General features: G+C 46.0%; 1 protein-coding gene across 1 annotated transcript in view; it reads left to right on the forward strand.

Annotated features, from left to right (window-relative positions):
- VAT1L (vesicle amine transport 1 like) overlaps nucleotides 1-22,726 on the forward strand; it is a 166,278-nt gene extending 143,552 nt beyond the window's left edge. Inside the window, exons 8-9 of the mRNA XM_061138075.1 lie at nucleotides 17,565-17,648; nucleotides 20,200-22,726. Coding sequence (XP_060994058.1) covers nucleotides 17,565-17,648; nucleotides 20,200-20,298 — 183 coding nt within the window. The 3' untranslated portion in view covers nucleotides 20,299-22,726. The remainder of the gene's footprint in view (nucleotides 1-17,564; nucleotides 17,649-20,199) is intronic.
- The last annotated feature ends 4,919 nt before the right edge of the window (nucleotides 22,727-27,645 follow it).

Raw genomic sequence — 27,645 nt, forward strand, 5'->3', positions numbered from 1 at the left:
GGCAAATCCAAGACATGATGTCATTTCATCTAACAATATTTCATCAACTGTCTAGGTGAAAATCCTACCCCTTCTACCTACACTGTCTGTGACCTTGGGCAGATTAATTAACCTCCCTGATCCTCCTGTTCTGTGTATATAAAATGAGAATAATCATGGCACATCCATCATAGGGTTATAATGAGGAGCAAATGGACTATTCTGCAAAAAATATGTGATGCTTGGCATTTGCCCAGCTTGTGTGCTAAGTGGTTGGTGTTAGCCATTAAAATCACCATCATTACCATTATCCTTACTAAATCTACAGCCCAGTCCCAAGCATTTGAGACCCAAGACACATACAAATGTATCGACCACTAATCATAGCTCTGGCAGTTGAAGGAGAACAGATTGGAGTCGGGAGACACTGGAGCTTCAGAGATCCAATAGGAGGCTGGAAGCATCACTCCGGAGGGAGGTGATGGGGCCTTGAACTAGACAGTGACGGAGGTGGAGAGAACTCACAGGGAGATGAGAGCAAAGGCCTCCAGGGAGGTGCTTGCTGCAACTAAAGGTCGAGTTTAGATACTGGTGGTTTGGAGAGAGTCAGCTAAGGGAGGGGAGAAGGTGTGAGATGATGAAGTTTCCTCTGAGAGCCTTTGTCTTTACTGCACTGATTGATGGACATCCTGGGAAAGACATGTGACACATGAGGCTGCTGATTATGGCAGCATATGGCTTCCCTTGTACAGCTGGTGGTTCACTTTACTTTGAAGCCACTTACACATCTCTGTGAAAGGCTCCAGACCCCCATGAGCTTCCTTTCCCCCCATGCTCTGCAACCCCCCTTCACTGTCCTGATAATCAAAGTGGAGTTGGTGCTTTACCCACCACCACTTTTAAAACTTATTCTCCATGAATACATACTCACCATGAACCTTTTTAAAAAGACACACAAAAAAATATGATCTCACTTGTATGTGGAATCTAAACTGGCAAAATCACAGAAGCAGGGAGTAAGTAGAAGGGTGTGTACCAGGGGTTTGGTGGGGGCGGGGGGAGGGGAGATGATGGTCAAAGGGAACAAAGTTTTATGCAGGATAAGTAAGTTTTGTAGATCTACTATGTGGTGTAGTTCCCATAGCTAACAATACTGTATAGTGTACTTAACATCTGCTACAAGGGTAGAGCTTATATTAATTGTTCTTATGTCTGTGTGCCCAGTTGCCCAGTCATGTCCAACTCCTTGCGATCCCATGGACTGCGGTCCACTAGGCTCCTCTGTCCATGGGATTTCCCAGGCAAGAATACAGGAGTGGGGTTGCCATTTCCTTCTCCAAGGGATCGTCTTGGCTCAGGGATCAAACCTGCATCCTCGGCATCTCCTAATTGTTCTTACCCCCAAATAAAAAGTGTGATAAAAAGGGTGAGAGAAAACGTTGAGGGGTGATGGATATGTTTATGGCCATGATGGTGGTGATGGTTTCACAGATTTCAATGAACTCAAGTTCATTGAGTTGTAACCATTAATTATTATAGCTTTTTACATAACAATTATACTTTAATAGAGTGGTTTAAAACATAAAGATAAAAAGACAGACCGAGATGGGAGGCCTGGGGGGGCTCTGGGCCCCAGCACTTGGTTCTGCATGATCTTTGAGAGACCCACTTCTTGGGGCTCAGAGGGGAAGAGGCTTTTAAGGTTCCTGCTTTTGCAAACCGGGAAGAGTGCACAGAGCCATGGACATCAGCCATGCTCCAAACCACTTGGCCTCAGGAGCCAGTGACCTCTGAGGACACGGCTGTGTGTTTCACTCAGAACAAGTGGGCCAGTCTGGACTCTGCACAGAGGGCCCTGTGCAGGGAGGTGATGCTGGGGAATTATGCAAATATAGATTCCCTGGTGTCTCCATTCCCCCAGACCTGATCTGGTCTCCCAGCTGGAGAGAGGGGACACTCCAGGGGACCCCAATCCCTGGGAAGCAGAGGTTTTGAGAGGCATCTGTGCAGGTGGCAAGTCCTGCATCAAGACTGAAGAGCTGGCGGTAGGACCCTACAAATGTAAGGAGCATGGCAAAGGTCTGAGTTCCAACACCACCCTGGCCCAGCATCAGAGGGTCCGCACGGGGGAGAAGCCCTATGCGTGTAAGGAGTGTGGTAGGGCCTTCCATCAGAGCGCCACCTACCTGCAGCAGGGGCTAAGCACGGGGTGGGGGAGGGGTGGTAGCGCGGGGAAGAAAGTCTATAAATGCGGAGTGTTGGAAAGGTTTCCGGTGTAGGTCACTTTTTATCGTCCACCTGTGCATCTACACCCGGGAGAAACCCTGGGGATTTTTCTTGTGTACCACACAGTCGTAAAAGTCAAAGTGAAAGTGAAGTCGCTCAGTTGTGTCCAACTCTTTGTGACTCCATGGACTATAGCCCACCAGGCTCCTCCATCCATGAGATTCTCCCAGCAAGAACACTGGAGTGGGTTGCCATTTCCTTCTCCAGGGGATCTTCCTAACCTGGGGACTGAACCCAGGTCTCCTGCATTGAAGGCAGGTTCTTTACCATCTGAGCCACCAGGGAAGGCTGATATAGGCATAGCTGGACTTGAAAGCTTTGCCACGCTCCTTACACTTGAAGGGCTTCTCCCCCTTGTGGCTGCTCTGGTGCTGAAGGAGCTTTGAGTTACATGGGAGGATCCTCCCACATTCTTTCCATTTGGAGAACTTCATGCCGCCTCGAAATATCAGATGGGGATTCAGACTGGAAGCCTGACACGTGGCCTTACTTTCAAAGCCCAAGTGCTGAGGCAGGTCTGGGAGACGCCCTCCGCGGGCCTGCCCGGGACTCTGTGTGCTCAGAGGCTTGCTGCTCTGCTACCTGCTTCATGGACGAAAAGTGCGTGGGAAAGCCTGCAAGTGCCATGGCAGCTTGTCCCGCGTCAGCAAGCGCAGCCTGTGCAGGAGAAATGCAGCCAGGCTCTGGGCTGCCGCTACCGCATCCCTGGGGCCCCCCGCATCCGCAGCTCGCGGCGTCCCTAGGCCCGGGCGCTGCTCCGGCAGGGCGGGGCCTCGCCTCACGCTGCCCTCATTCCTGCATCCCAGTCCGTGTCACGCCGCCGCCTCTGGGATTCTTTCTTCCCTCGTCCAAGTAGTACGTGTCTTCCGGGGTCTTCCTCCTGCCACGAAGCCTTCCCGAGTTACTCTGAACCCTTCTCCTCACCTGCCGTGGCCTCTCTCTTGGCACTCCTCTGGTGGTTACAGCAAATCTCTAACCTACCTTCAGCCTGATCTGTAGCTTTTACACGGTATCTGTGTTCTTACTATTTCAGCATAAACTCCATTGTAATTGAAAAAAACATTAAAAATAAAAAACAGAAAAAGTATAATGGAGAAAATAAAAATTAGCCATAATCCTACTACAGATATACCCAGGGTAGTTGGGTTGATATAAGCTCTCATTTATTCTTTATATTAATATGTATTCTATGAAGGTATGACCACACTGAATATATAATTACGCTTTCTCCTTAGCATGTCAATAAGAAATGGGATGAGGTGACCTTTCAAGGTTATCCTGTAATTCCCTTAACCATCCTGATAGACATTGATAGACATGTTTTGCTTCCAGTTTTTTCCTTTTAAATATCAAATAAGAATTTATTAATATTCAGTGAGTGAATGTTTTACGCATAAAGCTTTACTCAAGTTCCTTAATTTTGCTTCTTTGAAAAGGCTGCTTCTCCCAATAAACCCAAGGAAAGAATCAAGTATTTATCTTCCCATTCCTATAGGAGCTGTTCACCACTCACAATCAACTAATACATGAAGGGGTGTGGCTCCTTATAAAATGAAGGCAGGTAATAAATGAACACAGAGTCTTGGAATCAGAACTTCACAGCCCCCACTAAATTAACAGGTCTGGGCACTGAACATCAGGAAAAGAGGGCCAACCAGCCATTGTGTGTCTCCCAGAGGACACACAGCGCCTACGGTCTCAGTCTGATCAAACCTCCTACCAACCTGAAGGCAATGCAGAGCAGAGGGAGCCCTGCGGGACTGTGCCAGTTGTCTGCAATCACAGAATCCAGACCGTGGGAGGGAAAGCACCTAGAGCAAGCCAGACTTCTCGACTTGCAAGGAACAATAGCAGCCATAACGAAATAGAGAGCCTCTAGATTTAAAAGGACATGAACAATAGATGCAGAGAAAGCCTTTGACAAAATTCAACATCCATTTATGATAAAAACCCTCTAGAAAGCAGGCATAGAGGGAACATACCTCAACATAATAAAAGCCATATCTGATAAACCCACAGCCAACATTATCCTCAATGGTGAAAAATTGAAAGCATTTCCCCTAAAGTCAGGAACAAGACAAGGGTGCTCACTCTCACCACCACTATTCAACATAGTTTTGGAAGTTTTGGCCACAGCAATCGGAGCAGAAAAAGAAATAAAAGGAATCCAGATTGGAAAAGAAGAAGTAAAACTCTCACTGTTTGCAGATGACATGATCCTCTACATAGAAAACCCTAAAGACTCCACCAGAAAATTACTAGAGCTAATTAATAAATACAGTAAAGCTGCAGGATATAAAAGTAACACACAGAAACCCCTTGCATTCCTGTACACTAACAATGAGAAAACAGAAAGAGAAATTAAGGAAACAATTCCATTCACCATTGCAATGAAAAGAATAAAATATTTAAGAATAAATCTACCTAAAGAAACAAAAGACCTATATATAGAAAACTATAAAACAACGATGAAAGAAATCAAAGATGACACAAATAGATGGAGAAATATACCATGTTCATGGATCAGAAGAATCAATATAGTGAAAATGAGTATACTACCCAAAGCAACCTATAGATTCAATGCAATCCCTATCAAGTACCAACAGTATTTTTCAGAGAATTAGAATAAACAATTTCACAATTTGTATGGAATTACAAAAAACCTTGAATAGCCAAAGCAATCATGAGAAAGAAGAATGGAACTGGAGGAATCAAGCTGCCCGACTTCAGGCTACACTACATAGCAACAGAAATCAAGACAGTATAGTACTGTCACAAAGACAGAAACATAGATCAATGGAACAAAATAGAAAGCCCAGAGATAAATCCACGAACCTGTGGACACCTTATCTTTGACAAAGGAGGCAAGAATATACAATGGAGAAAAGACAATCTCTTTAACAAGTGGTGCTGGGAAAACTGGTCAACCACTTGTAAAAGAATGAAACTAGAACACTTTTTAACACCATACACAAAAATAAACTCAAAATGGATTAAAGATCTAAATGTAAGACCAGAAGCCATAAAACTCCTAGAGGAGAACATAGGCAAAACACTCTCCGACATAAATCACAGCAAGATCCTCTATGACCCACCTCCCAGAATATTGGAAATAAAAGCAAAAATAAACAAATGGGACCTAATTAAACTTAAAAGCTTTTGCACAATAAAGGAAACTATAAGCAAGGTGAAAAGAGAGCCTTAAGAATGGGAGAAAATAATAGCAAATGAAGCAACTGACAAAGGATTAATCTCAAAAATATACAAGCAGCTCCTGCAGCTCAATCCCAGAAAAATAAGCGACCCAATCAAAAAATGGGCAAAACAACTAAAGAGACATTTCTCCAAAGATATACTAATGGCTAACAAACACATGAAAAGATGCTCAACATCACTCATTATCAGAGAAGTGCAAATCAAAACCACAATGAGGTACCATCTCACGCTGGTCAGAATGGCTGCTATCCAAAAGTCTATAAGCAATAAATGCTGGAGAGGGTGTGGAGAAAAGGGAAAATTCCCACTGTTGGTGGGAATGCAAACTAGTACAGCCACTATGGAGAACAGTGTGGAGATTCCTTAAAAAACTGGAAATAGAACTGCCATCTGACCCAGCAATCCCACTGCTGAGCATACACACTGAGGAAACCGGAATTGAAAAGAGACACATATACCCCAGTGTTCATCGCAGCACTGTTTACAATAGCCAGGGCACGGAAGCAACCTAGATATCCATTGGCTGACGAATGGATAAGCAAGCTGTGGTACATATACACAATGGAATATTACTCAGCTATTAAAAAGAATGCAGTTGAGTCAGTTCTAATGAGGTGGATGAAACTGGAGCCTATTATACAGAGCGAAGTAAGTCAGAAAGAAATACAGTACATTACATCAATACAGTATATTAACGCATATAGATGGAATTTAGAAAGATGGTAACGATGACCCTATATGCAAGACAGCAAAAAAGACCCAGATGCAAAGAACAGACTGTTAGACTCTGTGGGAGAAGGCGAGGGTGGGATGATTTGAGTGAATAGCATTGAAACATGTATATTATCATATGTGAAACAGATCGCCAGTCCAGGTTTGATGCATGAGGCAGGGTGCTCAGGGCTGGTGCACTGGGATGACCCAGAGGGATGGGATTCAGGATGGGGAACACATGTGCACCCATGGCTGATTCATGTGAATGTATGGGCAAAACCCACCACAATATTGTAAAGTAATTAGCCTCCAATTAAAATTTTAAAAAATAATAATAATAGCCAAAAAATAAAAAAAATAAAAGGCCCTGAGGGTATATGTTTTTTCAAATGGCACAAGACAAATTGCTGGTCCCTGGGGATGTACAGTTAGGTGAAAAACAAAAGACATGCAAGGAAGTGATTGCTCTAAAAGTTGGGATGCTGTGGTAATATCTGGAGAAGGGGAGGGAGTTAGGGCTGTGACAGAACACACGGAGAGGCTTTGGGGACATCCAGCAAAGCTCTGTTTCTTGACCTGCGTGCTTACAAACTATACATGTGTGGCTGTCTGTGTATGTGTTTTATTTTATAATTTAAAAAAAAAGTTTAGTTTAAAAAGAAAAACTTAAAGGTGTTACTACCTGTCTGTTTGGATAGGCATGTCCTTCACTTCATGTCCTTCCCTGAACCTTAGCATGTGAGTGTGGAACTCGGCTCACTGCAGAGGTGTTTCAACACAGCTGAGCTGCAGAGGGTCGAGTTCAGGTGAGGTCATCCTGGACTAGGATAAGCCCTTAATCTAACACGAGCTGTCCTTGTACGAAGAGGAGAGACACAGAAACACAGAAGAGAAGGGCACGTGATGACGGAGGCAGAGATCGGAATGCTGTAGCTATAAGCCAAGGACAGCACGCATTGTCAGCAACCCCCAGAAGCTAGAAGAGAACTGGAAAAAGTTTCTTCCTTGGAGCCTTTGCCAGGAACCCATCCTTCTGACACCTTGATTTCAGGCCTTTAGCTTTCCTGAAACTTTCTTCATGCACTGAGCAGAAAGCAGGTTGTTTGATGTCCACACAGGTGTGCAGAATCAAAGCTGAGATAATTCATTCTCAGTTGCCCTAGAATGAGAAGGGCTGGAACTGTGACTCTCTGCTACTTTCCTACATGCAGTAATATTGAAGCCAAGTGCCAAACAGGTCCTATCCAGATATTAAAACATGGTACACCAGACCCCACCCCTCGCAGAGAGATCTTACCACTCCTGGGGAGGGACTGATCTTTCTTGTTTCTTGCTGTGAGTCAGTCAAGCCCAGAGCCCAGACCGTGGTGGGCAGTGGATATTTGTTACATGAAGCACCATTTAGGTCAAGAGTCTAAAACATCAGAGCCCCAGGATCGCCCAGAATGGCGTGCCTCGGCATTCTCAACAAACAGGTCTAAGCTGAAGCTAACGCAACACTTTTCTAAAAATTTATTTAATTGGAGTATAATTGCTTTACCATATCGCGTTGGTTTCTGCCATACACCAACATGAATCAGCCATAGGTATACACATGTCCCCTCCTCCCTCTGGAACCTCCCTCACGCCTCCCACTCCATCCCACCCCTCTAGGTTGTCACCGAGCACGGGGTTTGCGCTCCCTGTGTCGTAACAGCAAATTCCCACTGGTTATCTTTTCTGCACATGGTAAGGTGTATGTTTCCATGCTACTCTGTCAATTTGCCCCTCCCTCTCCTGCCCCCACTGTCCACAGGTCTGTTCTCTATGTCTGCCTCTCCTTTGCTTCCCTGCACATAGGTTCATTTGTGGTGACCCCATTGATAAACATTGTCTTCCGTCCACATTTTAAGAAAACCTGACCTAACCAATGAGTATTTTGAGGTCAGAGACCACACAGCACCCGCCGTGTACCACATTCCCTTCCTAGTCCTGAGGATGGAGCAGACACCAGTCTCTGGCAGCAAGTCCCTGGCCAACGCGTCCTGTGTGTGCTGTGGGGAGGCAGGCGTCTGCCCTTGAATGGGAGGTGTGGAGAGGAGACTGAGCCCTCACACTGTCTCAGCTAGAGCTGATTCTTTCCCTCCAGGGGACATTTGACAAATGCCTGGGAGCATTTTTGTTTGTCACACTGGGGGTGCTACTGGCATCGCTCTGTGATGCCCAGGACAGCCCCCACAACCAAGAATTCTCTGCCTCCAAAAGTCAGTGCTCCTAGGTTGAGAGACTCTTCAAGAGAGAGTGGAATTAGGTGTTACAACCCGGGAGAAACAGGGTGCGTATGGAAGTGCAGAGGAAATAACACATCCTACGGGGTTCCACGGGGCAGCACCCAGTGACCCATGGCCCCTCCTCTCCACCTCCTGCCTCCTCCCTGGCTCCACACATCTGGCAACAGTGCACCAAGTCCTGGGGGTTCACAGGGCTCGGTTTGAAGCTGACATCTTCACATCCCACAGCTTGACTTGGGACAAGCCGCGTCACCTTGCCAAACCTCAGTGTGATCTCAGCTCTCCTCTGCAAGCAGAGGAGCTCCAGGAGAAAAGAGAGGGTATATGTATGCACCCTTGATCGACAGCCTGACAAGCTCCCGCTCACCTCGCAGAGATCAGACATAGAGAGTGCTTTGCTTGGTGAAGCACCTGCTGAGCATTTGCACATGTCGGCTGCTGTGATGAGAGCGCGCATCGTCCCCCACAGCCCCAGGGGCATGCACCGACACTGCCTTGTTGTTTACAGTTACCTGAGTTTTAGATTCATCTCTTTCCCTGACACTCTCACCTTCTCCTAATGTAACCTGAAGGCAGGTTATATTACTGCAGTCCAAAGCCTAAAACCTTCTTTTCCTTCCTGTCTTAGTGGAGGATCCACAGATCCCCTTAAAAGTAGTGGAGATCAGCTTTCTACTGGAGTACTTTGCTTGCAAATGCCTCTTATACAAACACAATTACTCTTTTATTTCTACTCCTTACTTTAGAGCATCCTACAGTCCCCAGACAAGTTGTCTCAGGCATATCTGCCTCTGTTGGCCACCTCTCATTTTGCACCCTGGACATCCTAACCCTTATCTAAATGACACCCATGTCTAGATGACACAGTCAATATTATCTCAGTTCCCTTAGGTACAAAAATGCTCCCCAAACAGCCTGCAAACAAGCCCTTTCTCTGGAAGTCTAAGGAAAGGTCACCTCTGCCTTCTAAACTGTAGTTTCCTAAATGTCAGCAGCTCTGGCCGTCATCCTTTTGGAAAGAGAAGAACTTTCAAGATTTTGAAGTGTCTTTTCTTTGGCCTCCTTATAGTTCTAACCCTTTCCCATTACTTCCACATTTCACTGTTCCCCTGAAGGGGAAATCCTTCAGGTGTCATGGAATGGAAAACCTTCAGGTGTCATTATCCATCAGGGAATGAATAAAACTAGTATTATCTGGAGGCAAGGTCCAAGCAGGAATAAGAATTTCTCTCCCTGGCTGGAGGATTTTGCTAAAGGATTTGAAGCAAGAATCAGTTGACATGATATTCTGTAAGTTCTGCAACTGTCGTGTGGGATTTCAGAAGTGGCAGGAGCTCAAGTAATGATGTAACCCATTTGCAGCAGACTTGAGAATCTTAATTCAAGAGGATTTTCAAAACATCATCACCATCATTGCCCTCAGAGTTCTGGTGGCTGTCAATGACTCATTCTTGGAGTACAGCAATATTTCCTTAAACTCTTAATATTTCTATGTCCTTCTCCTTGGCTGAGTGACAAACTCCTAGTTGACCTTCAAGTCTCAGTCTGTAAATTCATTCCTGCCAAGAGTTTTCCCCTGATTTTCATCCTTCTCCTAACCCCAATTGCTTCCTCTTCTGTGCCCGTCACACTTCAAACATCTCTCTTACAGATTGTACAGCAGATATTTTTCTGCAGGGAACAAGAATCATTTCACGCATTTTTTTAATCTGCCCCTGCCCCAGACTTCACTTATATGTTGGAATAAGCATCCTTGAAGTGTCCAGTTTAATTCTACTCCAACATCCAAATTTGACACTGGGGAACACTGTTAAAGAAAATCAAACAAACATTGAAGGCAATTCACTAGATTTTTTTTTTTTCATTTTTTGCTTTAGTTCAAAACACAATTGGACTAGAATATACAGTGTGGCTTGATTATGGGTTGTAGATTTCTGCAGAACAATTCTGGCTTTTAACTCAATGTTTACTTCATTTGAACTCCTCTTGACCACAATACATATTTGATCATCAGTGTCAATGTCATCCAGGTTCCCAAGGAGACAAGGACCAGTTGCTTCATCTGATTCTGTTGTCGTGCTTTTTTGTCTTCCCTCTTCCTCACTCTCCAAATAACCTGTCCCTCTTCTAAGCCAGTGCTCCTACCAATGGCCCCTTAAAAATCTTCTTGGACCATCCACACTAGTTTGTGGCCAAGCAGACACTTCTTTTAAAATGACAACATACTGTCTCCTTCTTTTAACAATATTTGGCTTCCATGCAGTGCCAAAATGAGAATGGGTCAAGGTAGGTGACTAGGGTGCAAAATTTAAGGAAGCACTCACTCTTGGGTGCTAAACTACCACTCAGATGACCCTGGGAGTGAGCACCCTCTTAATGCCCCATCCTAACCCATGCCTTGCATCACTGTACAGATCCATTTGCGTCTAATCCAAACATGAATTGTGTCTGAATTTTTTCTCCACCTTCCCAGTGGGTCAATCCATGATTCTGGGCATTTTACTTTTTCAGTCACTCTTCCATATAGGTCAAAATCTCTGGGCTCACTCACTTTAGATTCTCACAGCTTCTTGACAGAACATAAATCCCAGATTTCAAGTCTACCTGCAATGAATGTGTTACTTTTCCACACCCACTTTGGATTTTAAGCAATCATTCATTCCCCCCTAAAGATGAATGTCATTAATATGAGTCATCTTCCAAATACGAATTGGGTAGATGTGCTTCTTAATTAGAGTATTACTCATTTCTTCTTTTCCAAAGCTTTTAATTTATCATCTAATAGACACAGTGATCCATGGAATAATCCATCTTAATTTTTTTCCTCTTTTAGATGGCTAGGCTTATTACTATTCATAGCGCAAGCCAAATGCTTTGGTTATTAAGTGGTATCATTTGTACTGTAATGAATTTGTGCCTTTCACAACACTGAAAAGGAAATGAAATACTGTGAAACATTAACTGAGACCCCAAACAAATATGGAGCATCATTAACCCTCATTGCTCAAGCGTGAAGGAACTGACCACTCTGGAAATGACTGGACGCTGTAGATTTGTGTGATCTGCACTGGACAACTGCACCCTGGCAGACTCTGGAATATAGTGCCAACATCCCCAGCCAACTTCCCCAGCGTCTTGCCCGGTGTTCACTTTGTTCTCTGTCCTCCTGTCCGCTAGCCTCTTTGCAGTCTCTGCTTTCATACTTGGCCCCCTCTTCTTGCAATGGTCCTCTCTCCCTTCTTTTCCTAGTCATGTTCTACTCATCCTTTAAAACCCAGCTCGACTGTCACTTCTTCAGAGGAGTTTTCCATGATCTTCCCAACCAGGTCAGTTCCCTTATCCATGTTCTCTTGACACCATCTTAGAATTACCCAGTGGCAAGCCTACATTTATTTGAGTCATTTTGATTAAGTCTGTGTCTCTGTAAGACCATGAAGGCTGGGATCTTATAGGTTTGCTCATCATCATTTTCCCCAACTTCCAGAAAACCACTTCTCCTAGATCTGTTGCAGGAGGAAATAAGAATGACCACAGCTAGTGTTCCTCTGTGAAGACAGTCTGAGCCAATCACATTTTCCCCAGGGGTCATGCTTGAACACTGACTTGAATGCTACTGGACTTGGCTGAAATACAAACCAGGGGTACAGGGTCAATTCTGATGGGCTGTCACCCATTGGGGTGAAATAAACAAATCAGAAGCACGTTATTTAGATCATGAAACTCTTTTTATGATGACTAGCCTGTTTAGTAAGTGAAATTGTGTTTCCTTCTGGACAGAAAGTGTGTCTGTTTCAACCATTACTCCTCACACAGCTCCTGGAAAGGGGCTTTGGCACTGTTGGATGAGTGACAGACTGAATGAACAGGTGGATAGAATAACAGTTATCATTTAACATGTCAAGAAGATGGGGAGCAAAGAGGTGAAGCAACTTGCTGGAATGATGTTACTAGTCAAAGCAGAGCCTGAGAAGTGGGGATATCATCCCTGCCTCCTGCCACCATCCACTTGGGCTGGTTTATCAAGGTAGCCTCCCGGGGACCAGAAGTGTCAGAAAAGACTCAGATGGCCTCAGTGCTCAGGATCTTGGCCTCTTGAGGTGTTTGAGTACCATGACTCAGATTCCCTCCTGCTGTCCGGATGGAAAAGCAGCTCTGGAAGAGATGGGCTGACTGCAGCCAGGATCCCTAGCCCTGGAAAATCCAGCTGCTGAGACCAGCTCTGGCCAGCCCCGCAGTTGGGATTCTGGCTGCAGTCAGTCCATCTCTCCCGCAGCTGGCAGGGGTGTCTCAGATTGGGCACAGGGACCATGCCCTGATTATGAGCAGACTGCACTGGGCCGCCCCGGCAGCCACTAAGCAGGCCGCCTGGGCCAGGGGCTCTGGGACGTGGCATGGACCAGACAGAAACCTCTGGGCTGGCTCAGCATGTGATGTCCTACTCTCCCCACAAATCAACTTCCTTGTTCGCTCATTCATTCGTTCTGGAAGCTGTCATTTGCCAGACGCTCCTTTGCACTGGGATCCCTGAGGTTGGTGCCATTGTCCTGCCATCCAGGCTGCACTCTCCAAAACAGAAGACGCAAGCAATTGAAGTGTAGTTGGTCTGAACTGAGACATGCTCTAAGAGTCAAATGCACCCTGGATTCCAAACACTTAGCACTACAGATACGTGTGTGTGTGTGTATACATATATATATATATATATATATATATATATATAAAACATTTCATTCATAACTTTATTAGATTGAGCATACATTGAAATGATAATATTTCAGACAGATAATAAACCGATAATAGATAACAAGATTATAGATATAAGGTATATAAAATAATAGATAATAATCTAGTTAAAGAAAATATATTTTTAAAATAAATCTCAGCTTCTTTTTACACTTCTTACTGGGCTTAATTGGGGCTTCCTAGGTGGTGCTAGTGGTAAAGAACCCACCTGCCAAACAAAACAGGAGACATAAGAGATGTGGGCTCGATCCCTGGGTCAGGAAGATCCCCTGGAAGAAAGCACAGCAACCCACTCCAGTGTTCTTGCCTGGAGAGTCCCATGGACAGAGGAGCCTGGCGGGCTACAGTCCATAGGATCACAAAGAGTTAGACATGACTGAGCAACTAACATTTTCACTTTCACAGGCAGAAACGTAGAAATAGGTGAAATTAATTTAAATCATATGTTTTCCTTTACCCAGGATATTTAAAATGTTACTGTTTCAGTATTTTTAAATTAATTTATTTTAATTGGAGGATAATTACTTTACAATACTGTGGTGGTTTTGCCATACAGCGGCACAAATCAGCCATGGGCACACATGTGTCCCCCATCCTGAAGCCCCCACCTCCCTCCTGCCCCATTCCTCTGGGTTGTCCCAGGGCACCGGCTTTCGGTGCCCAGCTCCATGCACTGAACATGCACTGGTCACCTCCTGACATTAACAGAGAGTTTCCCGCCTTCTCATTATGATTAAATCACTAAAGTGTGCTGTGTATTTCACACCCCCAGCACATCACAGCCGGAACCGGCCATGGTTCAAGTGCTCAGCGTCACGTGCAGCGAGTGGTCGCTGTGACAGGCCACGCCACGTCTGCCGGACTCCTCTCCTGCATGCAGCGGGGAGAGGGGCTAAGCAGAGGTGTGCTTTAGAAAACCCTCCTTGGCAGCCACAGGGGAGATCAGTAGCTTCCTGAATGTTGTCACTTCCATCTTCTGGGCACGGTCACCCATGCAGGTGCTTCAGTTCATAAACTGGCAACTTGGGAGCGAAATCTCTCTTTGCAGATTTTACCTTTTGATGATGTCGTTGGAGGGAAGCTTTGGGGTGCACACACCAGAGACCCATCTGCTCTGGTTTTCCCAGACTCCTAGAAAGGGCAAGCTGCACTCTCAATTCCCATGTGGTTCCTATACCATTCAGATGGATGACTTGCCACAGACCCCTTCGATTTTTCATCTTCAGGTTTCTCCTCTGTTGAAACTCTGATGCCTATGGTCACCTAAGTGGCTTGAGGTGCAGATAAAATGAAGCAACATGTGTAAAATGCCTCACACTGTGCTTCATAAAGAATTGATCAAAAAACGGTATCAAGTTTCTTTCCCTCTGAGAGCTGTCATAAAAGATTCTTCCCACCCCCAAGAGCAGCCCAGGAGAACTGTAAACTCAAACAGCATGACTGGGGATCAGATTCCTAATCCTTTCTCCATCCCCCATGTACGGAACTTCAAGGCATCAGTTCATTTCAGAAAGAAATGTACAAAAAATATGCAGATTAGAGCCAGCCCCGCAGGGAGCTCTCTTCCGAGCACCACAATCAGTTTTAACTGGTAAGAACACAGCTTCTCGTTTCCCTGGGCTCTGCCTTATTGGAGAAGCAGTTTAAAAACTGTTCCTAATCTCCAAGGAGTTTCCAGGTGTTTAATAACTTGCCTGGGTAATAAACAACTGAATTCTGGGAAACCATTATATGAGAATCAAAGGAAGCAGCAAGTTCTGGGCAGAACTAGGGAAAAGCATTGGTTTTTGAAGTCTGACAAATCTGAGTCAGAAACTCGATTCTGTCGCCAATAACCATCAACAAATTGCTTATGTCTTTGAGCACCAAGGTATTGATCTGTAGAATGGGATAATATGTATCTTGCAAGGGAAGAATTATACATTCAAGGTAACAATGTATTAATTATCTGTGGCTGCATGACAAATTATCCCTAAGACTTACTGACTTAAAATAACTTCATGATCTGGGTGCCTGTGGGTGAGGACTCTGGGCGGGGCTTAGCTGGGTCCTTTGGCTGCAATCAAGGTGTCAGCAAACGCTGTGGTCTCATCTCAAGGCTTGACTGAGGGAGGATCTGCTTCCAAGCCCTCTCATTGGCTGTCAGCAGGATCCAGAGCCTCGGGGGCTTTTGAATGGAGGGTATCAGCTTCTCATTGGCTGTTGGCTGGAGTTCTCCCTCCATTCCTTGCCAAGGGAGGCGGGTAACCTCTCCACAACATGGCAATTTGTGTCATCAGAACAAGAAGGCAAGAAGAGTCAGAGAAAGAGACAGACTGCAAGACAGAAGTCAGTCTTTTATAACCTAATCAGGAAGGGACATCCCATCACTTTTGCTATATTCAGTTTGTTAGAAGCAAGTTGCTGGGTCCAGCTCACATTTAATGGGGGCGGGGAATACACGGAGGTGAGTCCTAGGAGGGGGTTGGGAGCAGTTTTAGAAGCTGCCTGCCACAATATTTAAAGATTCTTAGTAAACAGTAGTTGTTAGCACTGAAATATGAAAGCACTTGGAAAGCAATGTTCATCACAGAAATAGGAGAAACCTCCTGGATTATGTATTAGGGGCAGGGAATTCAACAATCACATGATGCTATCAGTCTATAAAAGAGGTTGATTCTAACCAATGCTACCTTATCCAAAGAACGCATTTAAAGATACATTTAATTTATAATGAACACTGGTTTGATAACAGGTTACCAGATAACAATGTTTGGACGTTAGAATTGAAAGGCACCTATTTCCCCTACATAATGTTTTATCATATATCTAAATTTCTTTCCAGTTATTGTAGGATGCCCATGCTTTTATGGAGATGTAAAGATATGCACCTCGATTTTCTCATTTAACAATATTATAAAAGCATTTAATCCTACTGCACAGTCTTTATAATTAGCACTTTAACAGCCACAAAACATTTCCAATAGGTAGATATATGTCAGAACTTCAATTTACTTGACCATTCCCTTATTCTGTGATTATTGTCCCTTATTCTGTGACATATAAGTTGCTCCAGTGTTTTGTCACTGAAAGCAATTGAGTATCTTTTGTGTGATAATTTTTCCCCCAGAATTTGAATTGTTCTTTAGGACAAAAGTCCCAGAAAAGCAATTAGAATATGCACCTTTTAATGGCTCTGTCAAGTTTTCATTCAAATGGGAAGCTGGCTTTGGTTTTTCTATAAGCAAACACTGCTCCATAAACCCCAGATTGAGTTCCTCAAAGTCAGAGTCCCTAGTTCACTTAAAAAAAAAATTTTTTTTTTATGCCATGCCATGTAGTCTATAAGCAACAACTAGAGAATGTTTGTGGATTGAATGAATGCATGAACAAATATTTAAAACTGAAACTTCAGGAAAAATATTTTAACTAGATCTGTTGTTTCTTTAAAAAAAAAAATCAAGAGATACTGCGTTTCCATTTAGATTTTACTAAGAGATGTGGAGGATTTATCCATGCCAAGCCCTGGCGTTCTGTTGCCATTTCCTTCTTTTATTTAAGCCCCACAGCACCCCCTAGTGTTCATTTTCCATACAGCAACAATGAAACGCTGGAAGCCTCCATCACATTCCATCACACACCTGCCTGAAGGGGTCCCAGGAGGCGTCTATGTACTTGTCTGACAAGCTCCCATCACTTGAGAAGAAACGGGAAGACCCTTCACTGGGGAAAATGCTAGTTCTGGAGAAACCTCCACTTGGGTGGGAAAAACTTTTCCTGAATGTAGTTCAACCTGGGTCATGGTCATTTTAGCCAAACTGGAATCAGGTTATGCAACATTTGAGTAAGCTGGGCACAAATGACCCTAGAAAAATAATTTTATAATTTATTGGTCAAAAGTTACTCTGATTAATGGGCCCTGCCACTTTCTGCAGCACTGAACTCCACAGGACTCTCCTCCCCCAGTTCTTTTCTTTTTAAGAAACGTTCCTCCTTTCATTTCTGGAGCTATCACTCTCATTTTCTAGACCCAGGAAACAAAGCTGCTTGCATAAGAACAGAGAGTGAGTGACAACCAGAATTGAAGTGCACAAGCTGTTGGGTACCACCGCGGGTTGAGCGGCTAAACTTTGACTGCAGCGCCCCCTGGTGGACAGCGAGTGGTTTGGCTTGTCCAGGTCCTCTTCTCACCGGATGGCATCACCGACTCAATGGGCATGAGTCTGAGCAAGCTCCGGGAGTTGGTGAAGGACAGGGAGGCCTGGCGTGCTGCAGTCCATGGGGTCGCAAAGAGTCGGACACGCCTGAGCTACTGAACTGAATCTGTCCCCTGGGTGACATCTCACCTCACCATCACTCTCTCTCCCTGTCTCCTAGGTGAAGGAGGCCATGCAGCGGATCCACGACCGAGGGAATATTGGCAAGTTAATTTTGGATGTAGAAAAGACCCCGACTCCACTGGTGAGTCCAAAGGAGAGGCATCTGTTTGCTGCGGCAGGAGAGGGTTTTCAGAGGCAGGCACACGTGGGGTGGAGGAGAGCTTTCTGCTCTCAGCTCTCTGCTGGGGCTGGTGGGGGAGACCCCAGGTAATCGAGTGAGGGATTAGTCACAGATGGGATGAATGCCAATAAGGAAAGGAAAAGGCTTCAGCGAGAACATTTCCAGAGCCATCCGAGGGCAGACAGGAGAGGACAGAAACCACAGCCCATGCCTGTTACCCGAGCTCACTCTTGGCTCCAAGTAGGAGGAATACCTGGTAAAGGTTCATAAACTCACATGCAGATCCGCAACAGAGTGATGCCACCTGCCTCCAAGCTGCCTCCTGCTGGCCCCATGGCTTTTGTTTTTCCTTACCAGGACAACATCCTTACATGCAGGGATCCCCCCACACATACACCCTGTCCCTCAGGAATGAAAAGTGTCACACACACATCCCAGACCCTCTTGCAAGGGTCCCTTGAGGGGCTCTGCAGTGTGGTGGGCAACACGCAGACTGCATGGATCCCGAGCCCAGCTCTGAACCCCTGCATGACCTGGGCAGTTGTTCTCACCCTGGCTTCAGCTCCACTGTCTGTAAACTGGAGCTGAATATGCCCTCGTAAGTCAGTTACAATGACATGCATAAAACTTCGTCTCATACAATCTAAGTTCTAGGAACCATTTAGCCAGGAAAATACTCGGGAAGTTTTTTGGTTTGTTTTCTCGCATGTCTAGCTTTGGAGCTGCATCAATGGTTGATAAAAGAGGAAGAACTACAATCCTGGCATGTTTTAGTCCAACGTGTACACTTTAAAAAGTGTTTCCTTGGCTTTTGTAACCAGAATGTGGTTTGGGTATGATGGCCATTTCAAACAATGAAGAACAATTTAGTGAGAGGATATTTTACAACATGTAAGTGACTGATAACAATCTGGATATAATTTTTAAAATGCCTTCTAAGCCCCAGGACTGGACCAGCAAGTGTTTGGAGGCAGCTAAGGGGTCAAGTTAGGCCAGAATCGCAAGTCTTCTGTGCACCAGTGTTCTGTTTTTTAAACCCGTGACCAAGTCTGTTCCAGTCCCATCAGAGGAGGGGGCCTAGCGCCCGGCTGCACCGCTCATTGCTCTCAAGCACCAGAGTTGTTCCTGGCTTCCTGCCCGTCCATCACACCTGAGGTCCTGCTGGGCGGTGGGGCTGGTAGGAAGGCCTGCTTGACCACAGGCAGATTCTCAACAGGGCAGGAGCTGCAGAGCCACCTTTCCGAGTAAAAGCCCGGGCCCTGCCATGGCTGGTGTCGCTGTCCTCGTTGCTGGAGCTCCGGGGCTCTCACCCTGGGACCTGAGCTGACGGCAGATGGGCCACTCAGACCTGCGGCACGGGGAGCATCTCTTGGTGGGAGGGGCCCGTCCCTCCTGAATGGAGACAAGGCTTGAAGGAGAGGCAGCCAGCGGTGAGGGTATTTCTAGGGAGAGCAAACCGCACAGGTCTGGGCCCTGTGGGGCCGCGTCACGGCCCCGCAGCATGTGGGTTGCGGGGGGGCAGCGAGGGGCTCCCAGGGTCACGCTCTCCTGGCGGAACGGCCACCGGCAGAGCCCTGAGTCTGCCCCACTGAACCCACTGCAGGGTGCACACCCGCCACTCAAAACCGTCTGGGCTGCAAGGCGTGGGGGCAGCAGGCTGGCAGAAAGTTGTCCTTGCTGCCGGCTCCGGATGCAGATGGGCCGACAAGCAGCGGGAGAATCTGCTCTGCCGGGGCCTTCTCCTGATGGGGACAGGCGAGCGCAGCGGGGCTCACCTGACGCCGCGTGGGGGGTCAGAGCCCAGATGGAGCTGCTGCCCGCACACCCGCGGGGTCAGACAGCGCCCCCGGCCCCAGAGCGGGCTGGCGACCTTCTCTGCAGCCTGCTGACCTCCGCTGCCCCACGGCCTCCCGCTTACACGTCACCTCTTGAGTCTCCCTCTGCACGGCTCCAAAACAACTGGCAGCAATAGTTACTGCTGAGGCCACTACTTCATGGCTGTTGAGAAGAGAGAAAGGGGCCTGGCAGGGTGGTGAGCACGTAATATGCACTAATAAGGAAGAACTCTCACCATTGTGGGATCGCTGGTCTAAAACATGCATTGCCCTCCTATGTGTTAGGCACTGTGCTAGGTGCAGAAGATAAAATGGAAGGCAGCAGGAGACTGGGTCGTCTGTCCTGTCGCCTGCAGTTCCCACAGCGGGGCAGGGTGTCATCTGTCCACAGGCCTTGTGTATAAATGGGACACGGTAGCCATGCATCTGAGCCACAGAGGAGCACTCACGATAGGGCGACTGTTCCCATTAGAGAGGTCTGGGAAGGCTTCCCTGAGGAGGCGGGCTGCGTGCTAAAGGAGAAGCAGGCATCGTGCAGGCAGGAGGGTGGAGGGGAGGAGCTCCAGGGGGAAGGCCCTGCATCTGGCCGAGAGAGAAAGTGCAGCTCCAGGTTAGACCACGAGGGAGGGGGCGGTGCTGAGAGTCAGGGGCCGATCCCTGTCTCTGTTGGATTACAGATGGCCAACGACAGCACAGAGACCAGCGAGGCAGGCGAAGAGGAAGAGGACCACGAGGGAGACAGTGAGAACAAGGAGAGGATGCCCTTCATCCAGTAGCTGCGACCCAGGCGGGAGGATGTGAGGGATGCTCTGGGAGAAGAGGATCCAGCTGAGAAAACTCTTCTGTGCCCCAGTGAACAAATGCTGTAGTCCAGTGCGTGTTGTGTTTGTCTGCTGTCAGCTGAGCTAAAAAAAAAAAAAAGCTGTTGATCACTGTTGTTTTTGAAATTAAGTGCCAAGCTCATACACACGGTATTATGTCCCTCCCCCATGTGTATTTTACACTCTGCCCTCTTCTCTGTTCCAAAACCATCCATCTTTGGGTCCTTCTCGACAGTTCTAGAACAGCCTTGCAAATCGATACGAGCCTACGGGTCCCTCGCTTAAGAGGCCAGACGTGGGCAAAGACGAGTTTGGGTTGAAAGATGTTATCACAGAGCACCGTCCAGATCCGAGACTTCTTCGGGCCAGTGATCCTTTTTGCTGCCCATGCTTCCCCAGGAGCACGTGCCGGTTTGGCCGGCAGAAAGAGGGTAGGCCGGGAGCTGTTTTCACGAGCCCATTAACTGTAGGGTCTCTCCAAGTCATACTCTCCTTCTTCCCACTGAAGAGGCAACCTCTCCACCTTCATTCAGGTATGTCATGGTCAAAAGGTTGAGAGACCCTCCTGCCACCCTCTGATGCTCAATCCCTTCACCAGTTCTTAACCACAAACACAGGGGGAGAGATGTGCATTTTTCAGGACAGAAGATGGGTCAACAGCAAAAGTGTAAGGACCAGCCACAGGGATTCCTCCTCTGAAACCACATCACGAGAGCAAAATCCTCTCCCTGCTCTATAGATTTCATTTTAAGAAAAGGCACCAGGTGTAGGGCTATTTCAGAGTCATTCCTGAGACCTGCCTCTGTTTGTACACTTGCCATGGCATTACCCTTCTTGCTATTTTCATTTCCAGGTACTGAATAACCACCTTTACCGTAGATTCCCCTCCTCCCCCAAGGAAGACCTCCTTTGTGGACCCTATTTGAGGGGAAAAAAAATCAATGAGTATCTTTTTTCTTGCCAAAGCATGTTTCTACATGTAACAAACTCTAGTTATACAAAAGGCTGATGTTTATTATCTGATACCAAATGTGTGTTCCTCTCCTCTGAAATATAAAATCATGGTGCAGACTCTTTGCAAGATCCTGCTTTTCAGAAATCAGGGACCAAACTACTTGATCACACACCCTTGATGAACTTTCCAGCTCCCAAATTCCTAAGGAGCCCACCCCTAGCCCCACCCCACTTGACATGGCTTGAGGCGATCAATTCCTCTGGAGGAAGAGAAAGAGATTCAGTGAATCCATGGAGATGGGTGGGGGAGGGTTCCTCATCACCTTCTCCCAGTCCTGTTGGCCATCACTAGCAAGCCAAGCTGGAGACACAGGAGCCCACACGGTTAGCACCCTGACTCTCTTGCCTTCTGCAAGACACCAGAGGGCTCCCGCATTGCCCGATCTCTCCACCACTGAGCCTTAGGGTAGAACCCACTCTTCCCCCAAGTGATGGCAATGAACGCATCGCAGCAATTGCCTGTTTTATTCCCTAAGTCCGTTTGTAACAAATGCCACCTCCCTGAACATGTGCTTTTTTCCCATCTTAAACTTGTGGTGATGACTTATTTATGCCAAATATTTATCTGAAAGAAGTGTCTCCTCATTGTATGTACACGTAAGCTATGAAGATGAGAAAGGGTGATGCCATCTGATGAGCAAAGGGATCCGTGTATCTCAAAAGAAGACACCAACATCAACTTCTCTTCCTACCCCAGGACACGTCAGTATTCCAGGTCTTGGCCACTTTAGAAAGATAACATAGAGGTTGTATTCCCCCCTCTCCCAACACTTTTGCTAAATGCTGTGCTACTGGTCACATTTCTCCCACAGCCAAGTGTTCCATGAGGTCTTAAGAAGAGCTGCTACCCAAGTGACATTCCTGGTGAGCTAGACAGAAATGGCATTTTCTCGGGCTGGGGGAGGACAGACCCGTGAGCATCTCAGGTCTCTCCGCTGGCTGGGGAGACAGAACTCTCCATTCAGAAGCCAAATGCCCTTCGTTATGTCCAATGGATTAGCATGAGAAGACCTTCTTCCCCAAGTCTGTTTTTTCAACTTTAATCACAAATTGTGCTGATGAGTTACAGAAAACCCTTTTGTCTCCTTGAAATACAGAATGAGAAGAGAAAACTAGTGTTTGACCAATAAGATCAACTAATGCCGTGAAGACCCGGGGGAAAATTAAAGTACCAAAATTCACCGTTTAACACTCTTGTTTGAAGCATCTTTGCTGTCACATGATTATTTTCCTGGAGGAAGTGTACAGAATGTCTCAGGTTGCCTTAAAGGAACTGTGAAGGCTTCTCCATAATTTAAGATTGATTGGAGGGAACTGAAACATTGTCTAATGTATTTGTGGCTTTAGAGCTTTTGTTATATTGTGCCTACAAAGCAAATTATGTTTACATTAAAAAATATAAATAAAAGTATTCAGCATAGCATAACCTTGCCTGGCATCAGTTATTCTACATACACAGTTGTTGCAAAAACAGTCCCGCCATTAAAACACAAGGTACAGGTGGCTAAGAAAGAAAACATAAAAAAAAACACATCCGGGAAGAATCCTCCGATGAGGGAACTAAAGGCTACATAGAAAAAATAGGAGTTGAGGTGAGACAAGCCTTTAAAGGGGCTTCCCTGGTGGCTCAGATGGTAAAGAATCTGCCTGCAATGCAGAAGACTGGGGTTCGACCCCTGGGTTGGAAAGATCCTCTGGAGAAGGGAATGGCAACCCATTCCAGTATTCTTTCCTGGAGAATCCAGTCCACAGAGTTGCAAAGAGTCAGACACGACTGAGCGACTGAGTGACTGAGCACAAGCTTTGAAAAAAGGCATTTAGCTTCCCTCAAGCTGAATACACACACACACACACACACACACACACACACACACGTATATACAAATACACTCTCTTACCCTCCCAACAACCTTAAGAAGTGGGGTCCATCGTTATGCCCATTTTACAGGTGAAAAAACTGAAGACAGGTTTTGCACTAAGATTACACAGCTCGGAAGTGGTGGAGCCAGGATTTAAAGCCACAGTAGAATCCATGCCCTTACCTGCCCCATGTGCTTCTTGGCTTAAATAAGGGGTAACATACAATGTACTTCAAGTTACCATCCCTTCTCACTAGAAACTGTGGAGGGATTCCCTTTCCTTTGATTTCAAGAATACATTTGGCAATTTGTTTTGTTTTGCAACAAATAATATGCACACTAAGAAGCATTTTTTTTTGGTCCAGCCTATGATCCAAGTATACAGTGAAGTGCTATTTTAAATCTCACACATCTCAACCATTTTCATTTTCATGATCAAATCAATATCCTCAAGGTTGTCAAAGAGATGCACAGAAGTGAATCTCCAAGGAAAAAGGTTTTGTGAAGGAGGAGTTCATGATTAGGGAGGCTTCTTCCTTCCTTTTCAGTAGGAAGCCCAAAATATTAGACCTAAGTTGCATGTTAGTAAAATGCCACATACGTAAACCTGAGTTAACAAGGCAGAAAGCTTAGTCACACTGTGCATGGAGTTCTTACAAGATCAGCGTGCAGAGGACTTTCTCATTCTGCTCTCCTTGAACGCTCCTGTACTCCGTGTAAGGCTCATGACTTCACGGAGCCAGTGTTGGGGTGCTGTCACATGGAAGCACAGTTCAGCAAAAAAAACTGGAACTTAAACTAGAACCTGTGTCTTCACCTGCAAATCTGAGAGTGGGGAGCAGGGCCTGTAGCTGGAAACAAAACTCTTTCAGCCACGTGGATGAAGGTAGACCAGAAATGGAGGCAAAACTCTCACATGCCATTTGGGACAGAGGAAAACATCTGTGTAAAAGCAAGGATGTGGGATCACTGAAGGGCATTTTGGCAGGATGGGGAACAACACTGCAGCTGAAATACACGCTCCCGTGTGGGGCTGGAGTGGGGCTGGAGAAAGGCATGAGGCAAAGTCCAAACAGGTCACAGAGGTCTCTGAATGCCAAATGAATAACCCTGGATTTCCTGGGAGGGAACAAGGGTGTGCAGTGGGGTAACATGAAAGTCTGGGGGTGTGGAAGGTGATTACAAAGAGTAAATGTGGGGTTCAGTGGGAGGAGGGATAGGAGATAAGCCTAAAGGTGAACCAGAGGTAGACAGCAAGTCCCTTGATCTCTTTGCCTTGGTTTGGGTCCTCCAGAATCAGACACTGAAACAAGGATTTGAAAGTCAGCAGAACTGGGAGGTGACCCTGAGAAGCACAGATGGGGGAAGAGGGGATATAAGACTGGAAGAGGAGACGCCACTTCGGGCGCGTCTGCGAGCAAGTGACTACTGGAGGAGACCCACGGCTAACTCACCTGGGGAGGGGGATGTATTTCTCCATTAACTTCCAAGTATTACTGGATGAGAGCAACTCCTAACAAGTGTGCTGATTCCCTGATGCTCTTCCCTCTCGGGCAACAGGTCTAGAGGAAGGGCAGAAATGGACACCAAGGGATTTCCCTGGTGGCTGGGTGCCTAAGACCCCATCCTCCCAACGCAGAGGACCTGCATTCAGCCCTTGGTCAGGGAACCAGATCCCACAGGTGGCAACTGAAGATCCCACGTGCCACAACTAAGACCCAGTGCAACCAAGTAGATAATTAAAAAAAAAAAAAAAATGCAATGTTTTAAAAAAAGAAATGTTACACCAAGATATGTAACTTAGATTCAAAGAGGCAATGTTAGGGGGCAGAGGGTGGTGCAAAGTAGAGGGCCCGACTCTGATGGAAGATGATGTTGAGGAAAGTGTACATGGAGGTGATGGCTGAGTGCAGTCTCTAGTCTCTCTCTCTCTTTTTTTTGACAGTACCAGGGAGCATGAGATCTTAGTTCCTTGATCTGGGATCAGACCCACGCCCTCTGCATTGACAGTGTAAAGTCTTAACCACTGGACCACCAGGGAAGTCCTGAGTGCAGTCTTTTAAGCTGACTTAGTGTTGTTCATGAGTATAAAAGCACATGGCATAGAGCTTGGTACCTTTAGGTCAGTTCAGTTCAGTCGCTCAATCATGTCTGATTCTTTGCGACCCCATGGACTGCAACACGTCAGGGCCCCCTGTCCATCACCAACACCTGGAGTCCACGCAAACCCATGTCCGTTGAATCGGTGATGCCATTCAACCATCTCATCCTTTGTCATCCCCTTCTTCTCCCATCTTCAATCTTCCCCAGCATCAGGGTCTTTTCAAATGAGTCAGTTCTTCACCTCAGGTGGCCAGAGTATTGGAGCTTCAGCTTCAGCCTCAGTCCTTCCAATGAACACCCAGGACTGATCTCCTTTAGGATGGACTGGTTGGATCTCCTTGCAGTCCAAGGGACTCTCAAGAGTCTTCTCCAACACCACAGTTCAAAAGCATCAACTCTTTGGTGCTCAGCTTTCTTTATAGTCCAACTCTCACATCCATACATGACTACTGGAAAAACCATATCCTTGACTAGACGGACCTTTGTTGGCAAAGTAATCTCTCTGCTTTTTAATATGCTGTCTAGGTTGGTCACAACTTTCCTTCCAAGGAGTAAGTGTACCTAGTGAGCATGACAAAGGCTGGGAAAATGGGGTGATTAGGAAATACTCAGTAGCTTCCTTTTCTTAAACAACAGATAATACATAGATCTCACTATTTCACTTCCCAGTTTGCTTGTGGGAAAAGAAAGAAGTTGTTATAGACTCAGTGTGAACCTCCAAAATTCACAGTTTGAAATCCTTCCCTTTCCCCATGTGATAGTATTAGGAGGTGGGCTTTGGGGAGGTAATCAGGATTAGGTGAGGTCTTGAGGGTGGACCTCATGAATGGGATTAGTGCCCTTATAAGGGTCATGAGGGGCTTTCTGTCTGGTGGCTCAGACAGTAGAGAATCTGCCTGCAATGCAAGAGAGAAGGATTCAATCCCTGGGTTGGGAAGACCCCCTGGAGAAGGGAATAGCTACTCACTCCAGCATTCTTTCCTGGAGAATTCCATGGACAGAGGAGCCTGGCAGGCCTCAGTCCATGGGGTTGCAAAGAAACAGACACGACTGAAACCTAACACAGATAGATAAAACAGTCATGAGAAAACTGGTTCCCCCTGCTCCCTCATTTACTGGCAGTCCTCAACCCAGAAGAGTACTCTCTCTCAAAAACTTGACCATGCTGGCACCCTGAAAAATACAGTTTTGTTGTTAGAGGCTACCCAGTCTATGATATTTTGCTATAGCAGCTTGAATTCTCTAAGGCATAAATGTTTTATCCTCTCTGTCTTAAGCAGAATGAGCAAAGCTCTTATTATGAGCCAATCAAATATGCCGGGAAATTTGTCCTCTGAGTTATTCAAATTGGCTCCCAAACACCCAAACAAGGGAGTGACTCAGATAGCAGCAAGTGAAACCCAAACACACCACACGCATATGCTCCCACATGTGCAGCGACCGAGCGCATACGCCTTGGAATCCTGCAAATCAAGAATCAAACTTGGGTAAAATGCTTGGCATTTGAGCTCTCCCCTACTGAAATGAAGATGATCATATGGTCTATGTCATAGAATTGTTATGAAGATGAAATGTAAAGCATTTGTATAACCAGATTGAAACCATTGACCCACACGTTCCAATCTGGAAATCAGATGGCAGATGCTTTCAAAACAAGGTTTTTTTTTCATTCATCCAACAAACACTAGTTAAATACCTAACATGTTCTCAGCACAGTATTTTTAGTGTTTTAGCAGGAAAAATAAGAAGTACATAGTCTCTTCCAGCCCTTCAGGAGTTTACAGTTGAATGATGTAACAACAAATAAGTTTTCTCTCTAGTGCAAACAGCAATCTATTTGTAGAGCCTGCCTTGGTACAGAGAGCTGGTGTGGGCTGAGCAGTCAACAGTGCTATATTTGATGAACCATGTTCATCAGGAACAGGGGAAGAGAGTGCTCCAGGAGAAGGAACTATCTTTAGGCACATCAGTGGGAAAGTTCAGGCCAAGTTCATGGAATGGTCCATTTAGCTACTGCACATATCAGGAGAAGAGACAAATGATTAATATGGCTGAATTATAGAAATACATTAATATCCTTTCAAAGGTTCTGGATTTTGTACTAAAAGCAAAGAGATTAACCCAGGGATTAATAGAGAATGTTCTCAAGTAAGAGGAGATCATGAGAAATCTCCCCCGGATGAACACCATTATGTATATGGCCCAGGAGGTTCAAGTGGTAAGCAATCCACCTGCCAATGCAGGAGATGCAAGGGACACAGGTTCAATCCCTGGGTCGGGAAGATCCCCAGAGAGAATGGCAACCCACTTCAGTATTCTTGCCTGG

The sequence above is a fragment of the Dama dama genome, chromosome 4 (assembly GCF_033118175.1).
Source record: "Dama dama isolate Ldn47 chromosome 4, ASM3311817v1, whole genome shotgun sequence".
Classification (NCBI taxonomy): domain Eukaryota; kingdom Metazoa; phylum Chordata; class Mammalia; order Artiodactyla; family Cervidae; genus Dama; species Dama dama.